Genomic DNA, 14959 nt, shown 5'->3' with positions numbered 1-14959 from the left:
AATTCACTTGGGGATCGTTTTATAGCCCCAGGAGACTACAACGCCAAACATACGCACTGGGGATCACATCTAGTGACTCCCAAAGGAAGGCAATTGTACAATGCAATTATAAATGTGAAAAATAAACTGGACGGCCCCCCCGATAAGAAACTTTTCGGGATTCTGGGCTCGCAGCGACGAAGACCGAGTTGAAACATTCGCCACACATCTCCAAAGTGTCTTCCAGCCAAACCCAGCCTCAAATTCATTCCTCCTGACAGTAATTCAGCCAGAGTCCTCCCCGCAGCTAGCTGCACCTTCATTCCGTCCGAAAGAAATCGAAAAAGTCATAAGAGGGCTAAAACCAAAAAAGGCTCCCGGTGGTGACCTATTGACCCCAAAGATGCTGATCGAACTTCCAAAATGCGCTATAGAGGTCGTCTGTAAACTATTTAATGGAATCATTAATCTTGGCTATATTCACACACACACAATAGCACAAAAGACCACACAATTCCGTTTTCATACAGACCAATAAGCCTTCTATCTTGTTTGTCTAAATTGTTTGAAAAACGCTTGTTAACTCGCATAATACCACATCTGGAAACTAGCAACATTATCCCGGCACACCAATTTGGCTTCCAATGAAACCACGGAATCATCGAACAAGTGAACAGATTAACATCCGAAATACGATCAGCCTTCGAACAGCGAGAATACTGCAGCGCTATTTTCCTCGACGTATCTTAAGCTTTCGACCGAGTTTGGCTCATCGGACTCATGCACAAAATTAAAACGTATTTGCCAACATACACCCACAAGCTAGTGGAATCATACCTCTACAATTGGGTTTTCTCAGTAAGATGCAAAGCAGCTACTTCGGGCGACTACAGCATCGAAGCTGGAGTTCCACAAGGAAGCACACTCGTCCCGTGTCTATATGTTTTGTATACTGCGGATATTCCTACGATCGCACAACTAACAACGCCAACGTTCGCCGATGATACCGCTATCCTTAGTCGCTCCAGATGCCGAACGCAGGCCACAACCCAACTGGCTAATCATCTCATAATAGTTGAAAGGTGACTGTCCGACTGGAGCATTAAAATAAAAGAACAAAAGTGTAAACATATAACGTTTACTCTTAATAGACAAACATGCCCCCTGCTTTTACTAAACGGTATGCAGATCCCACAAGCTAACGAAGTAACGTACCTTGGCGTTAACCTTGATAGACGACTTACCTGGCGTAAGCACATCGAATGCAAAAAGATGCACCTAAAACTGAAAGCCAGCAGCCTCCACTGGATCATAAACTTACTGTATGATTATGTCATGAGTTATCGAAAGGGTAAGCTCAGGTATTAGAAAATATAAGGTGCGCCGCGGCAATAGGAATCAAAGAATGCGTGCTGAAAGACAAGATGAAAACGAGCCCGCAGAAGTATCCGGATAACGTCGATTGTGCGTGCCAGCGGATAGGAGGCAGCAGGTCTTCAAAGAAAACCACGACGCACCAGCGGCAGGACAAGTAGGCGTGAGAAAGTCAATCGCCAAAGTGGCCGCCATGTATTTCTGGCCAGGGATACAGTGAGACATCCGGAAATATGTCAGAAGGTGCGGAACGTGCCAGAAGTACAAGGAAAAATGCTGACACATGTCCCGGAAGAGACATTGGCGACGGCATGCGTGGTGCGTTGCCCAGATTGAAACATCGAAATTCAATGTTGTTGGTCATGATTTTCGATCGGTTTTCGAAGTGAATGGAAACAGTGCCAATTCGAAAGGCAATGACCGAGGCGCTACAGAGATCGATCTGGGAAAGAATTTTCGCCCGGTATGAAGTACCAAAGGTAATGGTGACTAAGAACGTCCTGCAATTCACCAGCCGAAGCTTCAAAAAGTTCCTCGAGGAGCTCGGCGTGTACATCGAACCGAAAGAACCGCAGGAGAATCCCACGTAAAAGCGAACGATGGGACGAAGACGATGTTCGCCCAGTTCGATGGGAAGGATCAAAAGACGTGGGATGAGCACTGGCAAGAGTTAATGCTGGCAGTGAAGTCGGTAGTGTTGGAGTCCAGGGGATATTTGCCGTGTTTTGTAACACAGGGCAGGGAGCCAAGGATATCGCGAGCCCTGTTCGACGAAAACTCCTTAGAAACAGGAGCTGGACAAGGCACGCCATTCGAGAACGAAACGGAGCTGAAAGAGGTGTTCGAGATAGTGCGGAAGAACATGGAGCAAGCGGCCCTGGACCAAGCGGGGCACTACAACTTATTGAGGCGAAAGTGTGGCCCAAAAGGTCGGCGAGACAGTGTGGCCAAAGGAGTCCGACGAGAGCGACTTGGAGGTGGTCGGCGAACCACTGTGCAAGAGTGAGATTCTGGGCGCGTTGGAGCAGCACCGCAAGAGTGAGTTGCTGGGTGCAACCATTGAGGTAGGCCCCCTTGTAGGAGTATCGTGGTGGCTGTGGTTGATACCCATATCGCGGGTAGAGTCCTCGGTCTCGACGTGGAGTTGCGTTATACAACTCGGGTGCTGTCACCCATAGATCAGTAGAGGTGATAGATACACTTCGCCTCTTACCCAGAAGGAGTATGCTGCCCGGCAAGCAAATACTTGAAAGGTACTGGGCTGGTCGCTATGTACATAGCTATAGCTTCTAGTCTGGGGCGCTGGCAGGCGTACCATCCGTGCCCATGCACTATATACCTCTTGTGGGTATATTCGAGTGCCGTGGTCGTAATCCCTTCATTGTTGAACACGCCACGTAAAACAAGTTCGGAGAGATCCAAGACGCTCATTGTCGATCCGGTCCCTCAGGCTGCCATCTGGGCATTCATCCTTGTCCTGCAGTGCTCAGCTGCTCCGGCGGGCTTTGGCGCCTCTCCCAGGCCCCGAGGATCGTTTTTATGTCAAGTCCATATGTTTTGGCTGACTATGTCAGTCGGTCCAGGAACTCCAACGGGTCTCCCGTTCCGTCGAAACTCGAGCCGTCGAAAATCGAGCCACTTTTGCATAGTCCACCTGAACCGGGACTTTCTTGACTGTGGCTCATGTTCCTTTCTCTCTATGAGCATTTCGTACTCGCTGGTCGCTCTCTGTCTGGGGGTGAACCTTTGCATGAATTTGCGGAGTTCTCTGCACACTTCGCTCAGCTCTTCCTTTCTTAGCGTGAAATATCTACTTTTTGTGTGCTATTCTTTTTTTATTTTTATTGGTCAATGCATTGGAGTTTATCCATCAGTCGCACTCTACTCACTACAACTTTTCAATTTTTTCACACACCCTCGTGTCGTAACTGTTTATGAATTGTTTTTCTTCTCTTCTTTTTTGTGATTTGCGAAATAAAGACGAAAAAATTTGACAACTTTGTTTGAAAATATTTTTTTTTTTTTTTTTTTTTTTTTTGTAATAGCAGGGTAATGTTTATTTAAAACTGTCCATTAGGGACAACCATTAAATTTTATCACGTAAACTTCACGTATAGATATTTTTAAATATTAATATGGTAGAAAAAAAAAATTAGAGTAGTAAGGGGAGGTCCAGCGGGTGTGTCCTTTTAAGTCTTCTGGGTTGCTCGCTGCTGGGCAACTGGAGGTTAACTGGAGGGCAGTTGCCTTTGCAGAGAGAAAATGTGGAGGCAGTGGACTTCTCATTATTGACGGCAATGTTCCATCGCTTTTGCCAGTCGCTGAGCAAGTCAAGCTGCAATTGCATCGTATCGGCTGCCCCCAATGCGCTATCGGCGGTGGTAAGGAAGGCGGTGTCGTCTGCATAGGTTGCTGCGAGCAGGTCAGGCCTCTGAAGAACAGGGAGGTCGGCCGTGTAAGCATTGTACATCAACGGGCCAAGAACGCTGCCTTGGGGTACACCAGCGTGAGCTTCTCTAATACCGGAGATGGCCTCGCCACATCTAACAGCAAATTTACGGTCTTCCAAGAACGACTTTAGGAACTGGAAGTATGGTCGGGGTAGGCCAGTCTTTAATTTATATAGAAGACCGGGATGCCAGACTCGGTCAAACGCCTGCTTCACGTCCAGCATGACGGCCATGCAGTACTTCTTGGTTTCAAACGCGTCCAGGATGCACTGCACTACCCGATGGCACTGCTCTGGCGTACCGTGTCGCCGCCTGAAGCCAAACTGGTGGTCAGGGATCAGTCCAGCCTCGTCAAATACTGGCAGTGCTCTGCTTAAAAACACTCGTTCAAGTATTTTGGAGAGCGTTGGTAACAAACTTATTGGTCGGTAGGACGAAAGGTTTGCTTCGGGTTTCCCGGGCTTAGGTATCATAGTTACCTGGGCACGTTTCCATGTGGACGGGAAGTACCCTATCTCCAAGCATCTATTATAGATCCTCGTAATTAGCTGAATGCTTGGAGGTGGTAACATTTTTAATGCAATTGCATTGATACCATCATCGCCCGGGGCCTTGTTGTTGCTCATGATGGTTATAAGCTCAGCTGTTTCCTCCTCAGTCACTGGTGGTATTGGATCGGCGTCCCTAGAAGGCTCGGCTAGCAGACGGGCAGTTTCAGCAGCATCCTCCGGTGAGCAGCGATCGAAAGGCGTAAAGACACCTTCGAGGTGTTCGGCGAAAGCGTTGGCCCTGTCCATCTCCGATCTGCACCAGCTGCCGTCGGTTCTTTGTACAGGTGGGATCCTTTTCAGCGGCTGTCTGATAGATTTGGTGACTCGCCATAAGTTATGTTGAGGGTCGCCTGGCTCAAGTTGTTCGACGAACCCGTCAAAGGCCTGCTTCCTTAGTCTTGCCAGAGTTTCTGTCAGACATTTGGTCGCTCTATTGAAGGCGGTTTTGTCCAAAGGATTCCTTGAGAGCATCCACACTCTTCGGAGTCGTCGCTTTTCAAGTTTGAGTTCTTCGACTTCTGGGCTCCAAAAATGGATGTCCCTGTCAGTGGCTCTTGGGCGGTTGGAGGGCCTTGGTGCTGCTTCAGAAGCTGCCGCCTGAATATGGGCTGTTAACTCTTCTACAACGGTGTCGATGTCAACCGGGGAGTCAAGTGTCGGGCTGGGGTCGGTAACGTTGTTCAGGTAAGATTGGTACTTGTCAACGTCTGTTGTCTTGTAGATCAGCTTTTTGCGGGCTGACCTGAGCAAGGCTGGGGTGAAAAGTGACACGGCAAAGGCGCTGTGGTCCGAGAAGAGGTCTTCTACTTCTCTCGCTTGAATTCCGGCAGAATCCAGTCCTCCGGAGATGGCGAAGTCTAGCACATCAGGGATTTTGTGGGGATCCGTAGGCCAGTATGTGGGTGCACCGGTTGCGTGACAGCTCAAGATTCGGGACTGAATCTGCCTGTATAGGGCCGAGCCCTTTGGGTTCGTAATCCTGGAGCCCCACCAGGGGTGTTTAGCATTAAAGTCCCCTCCGATTATGAACTTGGGGCCGAGGCAATCCAGTAGCAAGCCGAATTCCTGTTCGTGGATGTTGTGCCTGGGGGGGCAATATGCTGCGGCGATTATTATGTCACCGTTGGTAGTGGAGATTTTAATTTGGGCACATTGTACCCAGTCTTCGCACATGGCTGGAAGTGCCTCATACTTGATGCAGCTGCGAATAAGGATGGCCGCGCCCCCGCGACCTCTACCGTTCGGGTGGTTAGCGGCAATGAGGTCGTATCCTCTAATAGTCAAGTATGATCTGTTGGTAAAATGCGTTTCTGATATGAGGAGAACGTCTGCTTGGAGGGTCTTGCAATATAGCTCGACCTCTGGCCTTCTTTTTACCAGGCCGTTAGCATTCCATATGGTTATATTTAATTGCGTATGCATAAGGATTTGCAAACGGTGGCCATCATTTGGGCTATTTGGCTCAAGACCTTCTCCATCATGCGCTCAAACATAGATTCCATCCTAGCCGTTAGGGCGTCCATTGGATTACTTGAAAGACTGGGATCGGGATTGGGGTTGGAGTCAAACTGTGGTGCTCCGTTTTTGACTGCGCTAGCATAGCTGATGTTAGGGTTAATTTTGCTGAATTGAGGTTGCTGGCGTCTTGGGGCAGCCTGCTTGGGGGCGAACGTGCTCTTTGCCTTTTTGTAGGCTGGACAGCCCTTGTAAGAGGCCGCATGTGATCCGTCGCAGTGGAGGCAGACTGCTGGTTCACTGGCAATTTTGGTGCATTCGGACGATGGGTGCCTATCTCCACACTTTACGCATCTGTACTCCAGATGGCAGTACCGTTTCGTGTGACCGAAGCCCTGGCAGCGATGGCATTGGGGCACATCGTCGAATTTTTTTGGTGGCTCAACCGTAACCACCGTGCTGCATAGCCGCTTGACTTGAAAGGCCTCCTTATTGTTTTTGGCTGGCTCGAGGTTAATAAAGAAAATGTTTAGTGGCTTCTTTGTACCTTTTTGCATAGGATTGTGTATATCCCTGACTTTGTGTCCATGGCTGCTGAAACCCACCTTAATATCCTCCGGGTCGGTGGAGAAGTGGAGGCCTTTAACGACGATCCGATAAGCGCGCTCGTCTCGGGGCTGGAATGTGTGGTATCGATGGTTATTTTCGCTCAGGAACTTTTTCAGAGTTGAGTAAGTATCCTTATCTGGAGTCATGACGCGAATTGTGTTGTTAGTGCTTGCTTTGTAGGTCACTTCAACATCCCCGCCTAAGAGGTGGGAAATGTCTTTGGAAAGGCCCTTGATGCTGGATACGTCCGGGATAAAAATTGGGGGCGGTTTGATGATTTTCGCCGTTTTTACCGCAGATTGCTTGGTTTTCTTATCATCTTTTTTCTTCATAACGTCAACCTCCATGTCGCTGACACGATCTTCATCGTCTAAATCAGAAAGAATTGCATAATAATTTTTTTCAATATTAGCTTTAAGTGCAGCTCTGGCTGCTTCGCTGGTGGTAGGTTCGTCTTCCATAATGGGTTTTTTAGCAGACTTCCGCTTCATTTCTCCATGCTCGGAGTCGCTGGAATCGACATCTTGAAAATTAGAATAGGCTTTCTTTTTCGAAGGCGGCTTGATTTTGATGGAACTGGGAGGGTTTTGCCAGCCCATTAAGTTGGTTTTGCCCGAGAATGGCCGCAAGATTAAGTAAATAAGAGTGGTTTTATATTTTTTTGGTGGTTGGAAAAAAAATTTAAATTTTTCTTTTTATTTTTTTAACAAACAATAAAACGATGCTTTCAGTTCAAAGCCTACCTCAGAATTGATCGTTTGAAAATATGGACACAAAAGATATTTTCAAAGCCCTGCTTTTACTAGAAGGAGCTTTTTAGAGAGGTAATGGGACCTTCTTTTGTGACAATACCAAGGAGTTCAACGGTTTCTTTAAACACACGCCACTCTGCCACCTCTGCCGTCACTTTAATACCCCATAACTTAAATGGTCTAGTGTTTATATTTCACCGCGAGCATGTTTGACTAAAATTCTTAAGGTCAGCTACTAGACTTGTTATACCCTTGCAGAGAATATTATAATTCTGGTCAAAAGTGTGCAACGCAGTGAAGGAGACATCTCCGACCCTATAAAGTATATATATTCTTGATCAGGATCACCTCCTGAGTTGATATGAGCATGTCCGTCTGTCCGTCTGTCTGTCTGTCTGTTTCTACGCGAACTAGTCTCTCAGTTTTAAAGCTATTGACATGAAACTTTGCACACACCCTTCTTTCCTTTGCACGCAGTATATAAGTCGGAACGGCCCGGATCGGCCGACTATATCCTATAGCTGCCATATAACTGATTGATCGGAAATGGTATAACTTTGGTGTTTTTAGAGTTAGAGAGTTCAAATTTTACACGAGCGCTATTTTTGGCAAAATAATACGACAAATTTCGTAAGGATCGGCCGACTATATCCTATAGCTGCCATATAACTGAACGATCGGAAATAACTCAACTTTCGTGTTTTTGAAGATAGAAAGCTGGAACTTGGTACAGATTATATTTTTGGTCAGTTGATCCAACCTACTAAATTTTAGGAGGAATTAAGGATCGGCCAACTATATCCGATGTTTGCGATATATATCCGGTTTTAGCTGCAAGGGTATATAAACTTCGGCTCCGCCCGAAGTTAGCATTCCTTTCTTGTTTTTAATTTAAGATCCAGATGGAATTACGCTTTCCAGAACGTTGCTATATGGCGAATACCATTCAGGCGTTTGCCGGTCTCTTTGCACAGTTTTTTTTTTATTTTTGATCGGAAGTGGTATAACTTTGGTGTTTTTAGAGTTAGAGCTAGAGAGTTTACATGAGAGCCATTTTTCTCAAAATAATACGACATGCCAAATTTCATAAGGATCGGCCGACTATCTGCTATAGCTGTTATATAGCTATAAATGTTTTTGAAGATAGATAGCTGGAACTTAGAACCGATTACATTTTTGGTCAGGTAATCCGACCTACCAAATATCATAATGATCGGACGACTATATCCTATAGCTGCCACATAACTAAAAGATCGGAAATGGTATTTGGTAGATTTCTTTGGTATGCCAAATACCAACTTTGGTATTTTTGAAGATAAAAGCTTGGGACTTTTTTTTAGATATCTGACACCCTGACATTGTAGTTGACACCCGGTACTTTATTGGTTTTGTTATAATATTATCATAAAGATCGGACAACTATATTCGATGTTTGCGATATATATCCGGTTTAACTGCAAGGGTATATCAAAAATTTTTAAAAAATTAATTACTCTACATTTGCAACACCTTTTTAGATTAAAACCTTTAAATAATTTCCTTTGCCAGCATGGTATCATGAAGCGTCGCTCCATTAATACCATCTTATTGATAGTCTTAAGAATGGCCTTAACGCCTCATCTGAGTAACACTCTTTCTCGTAATCTTTTACACTTTTTACACCTTGTTCTCGTAAAGTAGTCTATAAAAATTTGCGTACCGCCAAGTGTCCAAGCATCCGAAAACTTTAGGGTTTAACTGGATGGCATGGAGAACCACATGTTACAAATCAGCGCATCTGTCATGGAACGCACAAATTCGACAATACAATGCGTTAATTTTCCACAGTCCAACAAGTCTAATAAGTCTGAATTATGGTTTATACAACTGGAAAGTTCAACTGGAAGTATCAGGCACTGAAAAGTTTGTTTCTAACCCAGTTTGTCGAATTTCCGGAAGGTTAAATTCAGCGTCTTCTCTATGGTATTGACACAACAGGTTTGAAACCAACGAAGATAATGACCCCCATAAGACGACTTGCACCAGGTACTCGACAGCTAAATGACCACCAGCACAACGTCAACCTTCACACCCAATTCTTAAACCGATCTGTGGTTACACATACTCGAACAAAAATCAAAGATTGTTCTCTTGGTGAGCAATTGATCACCCATTATCGGAGCCGACTTTCTCCTATTCGTGATAGGAAATGCATTAGGTTCGGGCTGGACGGCCGCTAGGCATTGCTTCGAGCACCGCAATGTGGTCGTATCGAGTACGCCATCAGCTGACTCGTAACGGGAGCGCTCTCTCATGTGCGGTCCTTCAGCGGAGCTATCCCCGCAATGACAAGGATGTTCAAAAACCTTCCTGAAGCCGGTCGCTACTCTTACAGCTCCCAGCCTTTTCCGTCATCCATACTTCTTCTGTAGCTAGGCGTATTTATCGCCTCTGTCCAGAGCCACAGATGGGTGCGGCGTACAAAATTTGCACTGAGGGAACGCTCACGAGGAGCCTTCTTCTGTTCTGCCTCGACCCTCTAGAGTTCAGGAGAATTTTAGCGACGCCCCTGGTAGTGGCTCATACTCTGGACTACGGGAACGGTTGCTTAGCTGCAAGTGCACGAGCTGCCTCGTGGGCTCGGTTCCCTCGGTCGCCTTTGCTGACTCCCTATTGAGCACAGTATCGTCTCAAAAAAGCTGGCCGTAAAGCTGCTGAACAAGCGGGAGATTTGCAAACGTGAGGTCAATGATTGATCCTGTCCCACTTCTGCTGACGGTGGGACCGCTCCACTCGTTCAGTTGCAAGAGAGCTAGTGGACCAAAAATTTCTCTCATGACTCCTCCTCTTGTATTTGTTTTTGGGTTCTATGCTATCTCTATGCAATGCTATCTGCTTGGCATCTGGCGCACACTGGCTGATAGCGTTCGCGCATGCTCCCCCGGAACACTCCCAACAAGGAGTGAATGTCCTTCATACAGGTTATAAGGCTTCTTGTTTTGTTCTGTCACTCACAATAGCAGGTAGTTCACTATCGTGCCCAGCTGCTGGTCCCTTTTCCGGGCTGACCATCTCCCGAGGCCTCTTTGGCGTGTTCTTTGTACCAATTCTGGGCAGCCTGTGTCGGCTGAGCTGTCATCAAAATATCTGTCGGCCATCCAAAAAAAGCTGGACTAGCCCACCGCACATGGTTCCAAAACGCAATGGTAGATGCCGAGCTTTTGGTGATTCGAGCTCTCCAAACCAATACCAGACCGATATCCAGTGCCTCACGTGCAGGAATTCTTCGAGAAGTTGCACGGTAAATATTCACCACGCTCGATCTTGTATGCACATACCACTAGATGGCCGACGAGGTCATACAAAAAACTGCTGAATGCAAATCGTTTGGGCTTTGTGTTGTTTCTTGTGGTTTCTGTACATAGGACAGTAGGTCTTAAGAATGCAACCCAAATATTCCAGCGCCTTCATGCAACTTAAGTTTAAGAAATTTTTCGCGCAACAACGAATGAAGGATAGTCCAGTGGTAGTGCTTGACTGATGTGCAGAGTAAAAAAAGTTCAAATCAGGCTCGGGACATCCACTTTTTTTTATTTAAGATGAACTTATATTATGTCATATTTTTATTGTTTTCCAAAAATTTATAATCCAATCCTAAAAAATACTAAAATTTTAAAATCACCCTAACATCGCCCCTGTTCGTAGTGAAACCCGCTTTTAAAATCTCTATAAGTGCGGGATCTACGGCATATTGGTAGGACGCGTCGTGGAACCCGCTGTAAAAATGAAAACATTTGAGTGCGGGTTCCACGACGAACGGGTGGCAGATGAAAGAGGGAAAGAGAGAATTCTATTTTTAGAATGTAACATCTGTGGAACGATGAAAGTTAAAAACGTTCACATCCAACCAGTGTGAGAGCAAAGAGTTCTTTCAATCAGCTCTGGTTTTGCTATGGATGCTAGCTTTTACATCAATACTTCAATTGGAGGGTAGCCTAGATGAAAAGCGTGCGCTCCTTACCCTGGTTGTTTCAAAATTTTATCAAATTTGTAAAAAGTGAATTATGGTTTTACGATTATTTATATAATATTTACATTTTCTTTTACTTTTTATATTTATTTTATTATTATTATATTTAATTTCATTCTATTACTATTGTTGTAAAAATAATTATGTTTTTATTAATTTTATTATGAGAAATTATGGGAGTATGGGGAAAATAGTGTCGGATTACAATATGGCGGACGGACTGCCTTGGAATTTTATTTACCGGTCATAATTATACCCTTGCAGAGGGTATTATAATTTTGTCCAAAAGTGTGCAACGCAGTGAAGGAGACATCTCCGACCCTATAAAGTATATATATTCTTGATCAGGATCACCTCCTGAGTTGATATGAGCATGTCCGTCTGTCCGTCTGTCTGTCTGTCTGTTTCTACGCGAACTAGTCTCTCAGTTTAAAATCTATCGACTTGAAACTTTGCACACACCCTTCTTTCCTTTGCACGCAGTATATAAGTCGGAACGGCCGGGATCGGCCGACTATATCCTATAGCTGCCATATAACTGAAGGATCGAAACCCAACTTTTGTGAAACCCAACCCAACGAAACCCAAGAAAGTTTTGCTTTCTTGTTTTTAATTTTTTTTCTTGACAACTACAATAAAAGATAGAGCTTAAATTTAAAAAAAAAACAAGAAAGGAAAGCTAACTTCGGTCGGAGCCGAAGTTGATATACCCTTGCAGTTAAAACCGAATATATCGCAAACATCGGATATAGTTGGCGGATCCTAATGAAATTTGGTAGGTTAGATGAACTGACCAAAACTAGAATCTGTACCAAGTTCCAGCTTTCTATCTTCAAAACCACAAAAGTTGGGTTTCGATCCTTCAGTTATATGGCAGCTATAGGATATAGTCGGATGATCCTTATGAAATTTGGTAGGTTGGATCAACTGACCAAAAATAGAATCTGTAATAAATTCCAGCTTTCTATTTTTAAAAACACGAAAGTTGGGTCATTTCCGATCGTTCAGTTATATGGCAGCTATAGGATATAGTCGGCTGATCCTTATAAAATTTGGCACGTCGTAATGTTTTGCCAAAGATAGCTTTCATGTCAAATTTGAACTCTCCAACTTTAAAAACACCAAAGTTATACCATTTCCGATCAATCAGTTATATGGCAGCTATAGGATATAGTTGGCCGATTCTAATGAAATTTGGTAGGTTGGATTAACTGTCCACTCATGTAAAATGTGAACTCTCTTACTTTTAAAACACCAAAGTTATACCATTTCCGATCAATCAGTTATATGGCAGCTATAGGATATAGTCGACCGATCCCGGTCGTTCCAACTTATATACTGCGTGCAAAGGAAAGAAGGGTGTGTGCAAAGTTTCAAGTCGATAGATTTAAAACTGAGAAACTAGGTCGCGCAGAAACAGACAGACAGACAGACGGACAGACGGACATGCTCATATCAACTCAGGAGGTGATCCTGATCAAGAATATATATACTTTATAGGGTCGGAGATGTCTCCTTCACTGCGTTGCACACTTTTGGACAAAATTATAATACCCTCTGCAAGGGTATAAAAAGAAAAAGAAAAACATCGAAGTCATAAAAGGATTCGAGCCTACGAAAACCACTTCGTACCAAAACAACTCAACGATCCAACTCGTTTTAAGATTGATAAGTTATATGACTGCTATAGAATATAGTCGTATGCATCGGCGTATGCATATAGTCGTATGCAAAGTTTAAGTCGATAGCTTTAAAACTGAGAGACTATTTCGCGTAGAAACAGACAGACGGACGGACGGACGGTCAGACGGACAGACGGACATGATCATATCAACTCAGGAGGTGATCCTGATCAATAATATATATACTATATAGGGTCGGAGATGTCTCCTTCACTGCTATACTATAGGATATAGTTGGCCGATTCTAATGAAATTTGGTAGGTTGGATTAACTGTCCACTCATGTAAAATGTGAACTCTCTTACTTTTAAAACACCAAAGTTATACCATTTCCGATCAATCAGTTATATGGCAGCTATAGGATATAGTCGACCGATCCCGGTCGTTCCAACTTATATACTGCGTGCAAAGGAAAGAAGGGTGTGTGCAAAGTTTCAAGTCGATAGATTTAAAACTGAGAAACTAGGTCGCGCAGAAACAGACAGACAGACAGACGGACAGACGGACATGCTCATATCAACTCAGGAGGTGATCCTGATCAAGAATATATATACTTTATAGGGTCGGAGATGTCTCCTTCACTGCGTTGCACACTTTTGGACAAAATTATAATACCCTCTGCAAGGGTATAAAAAGAAAAAGAAAAACATCGAAGTCATAAAAGGATTCGAGCCTACGAAAACCACTTCGTACCAAAACAACTCAACGATCCAACTCGTTTTAAGATTGATAAGTTATATGACTGCTATAGAATATAGTCGTATGCATCGGCGTATGCATATAGTCGTATGCAAAGTTTAAGTCGATAGCTTTAAAACTGAGAGACTATTTCGCGTAGAAACAGACAGACGGACAGACAGACAGCCGGACAGACGGACATGCTCATATCAATTCAGGAGGTGATCCAGATCAAGAATTTATATACTTTATAGGGTCGAAGATGTCTCCTTTTTAAAATTCACAATGGGTATTATTGAATGTTTTTCATATTGGGATGTACATACTGTGGCATCCTTCGTAGTGCTATCACTCAAATTTCCAGCAGAAGAAATATTTTGTTGTTTTAAGGGATGCGCCGACGAGCCCCTTAAAAAAAAGCTTTTATAAAATTTTTTATTAAATAGTCAACTACATACCCAATTAAAGGTGTTCTGAGGTTTAAAAAACCATTTAACTTTTTGTTTATGTTGTTTTGTAGCGGATTTGTAGTAGCAGGAGTCACCGGAGTTTGTGGTTTATTTGGTGGATTACCGGAGTCAACAATATCCTGTGCAGCTCTGAAAATTTTAAAAATATAGCCAAATGAAAAAATTAATATAATAATTTAATTTAATGAATGATGTGAAATAGTGTTGCTTTATTTTGCAAATAGTGTTTGCGAAATAGTTTGCTTTACGTTTGTCGTTTGGTCGCAACATGTCAACACGCCAACTTTGAAAATTAAACTGTGTAATATTGACGTTTGAAGTTTTTTCTAATAGGTATCTTCATGTAAAACACGCTCACAACATTTTTGTTTGAAGAAATCGATCCCTTTTTTATACCCTTGCAAAGGGTATTATAATTTTGTCCAAAAGTGTGCAACGCAGTGAAGGAGACATCTCCGACCCTATATAGTATATATATTATTGATCAGGATCACCTCCTGAGTTGATATGATCATGTCCGTCTGTCCGTCTGACCGTCCGTCCGTCTGTCTGTCTGTTTCTACGCGAACTAGTCTCTCAGCTTTAAATCTATCGACTTGAAACTTTGCACACACCCTTCTTTCCTTTGCACGCAGTATATAAGTCGGAACGGCCGGGATCGACCGACTATATCCTATAGCTGCCATATAACTGATTGATCGGAAATGGTATAACTTTGGTGTTTTAAAAGTAAGAGAGTTCACATTTTACATGAGTGGACAGTTAATCCAACCTACCAAATTTCATTAGAATCGGCCAACTATATCCTATAGCTGCCATATAACTGAACGATCGGAAATGGTACTTGGTAGAAATATAAACTTTCGTATTTTTGAAACTTTTTTTTAGATTTTTTATTGAAATTAATTGGCTTTATTATGATGTAATCATAAGGATCGGCCAACTATATCC

The 14959-nt window shown here is 43.6% G+C and overlaps 1 protein-coding gene across 5 annotated transcripts in view; it reads right to left on the bottom strand.

Annotated features, from left to right (window-relative positions):
- Positions 1-14959, bottom strand: part of Syt7 (Synaptotagmin 7) — a 171288-nt gene that overhangs the window by 126584 nt on the left and 29745 nt on the right. For 4 of the 5 annotated variants that reach the window (XM_070282430.1, XM_070282429.1, XM_043213381.2 and 1 more), the window contains exons 3-4: positions 13997-14137; positions 13865-13946 (exon numbers count right to left, since the gene is read on the bottom strand). In XM_070282430.1, coding sequence (XP_070138531.1) covers positions 13865-13946; positions 13997-14137 — 223 coding nt within the window. The remainder of the gene's footprint in view (positions 1-13864; positions 13947-13996; positions 14138-14959) is intronic. The other variant, XM_070282428.1, reaches the window with a different exon arrangement.

Source organism: Drosophila bipectinata, chromosome 4, assembly GCF_030179905.1.
Source record: "Drosophila bipectinata strain 14024-0381.07 chromosome 4, DbipHiC1v2, whole genome shotgun sequence".
Taxonomy (NCBI): domain Eukaryota; kingdom Metazoa; phylum Arthropoda; class Insecta; order Diptera; family Drosophilidae; genus Drosophila; species Drosophila bipectinata.
The sequence above is the reverse complement of the archived record's forward strand: the minus strand, read 5'-3'. Positions and strand labels throughout refer to the sequence as shown.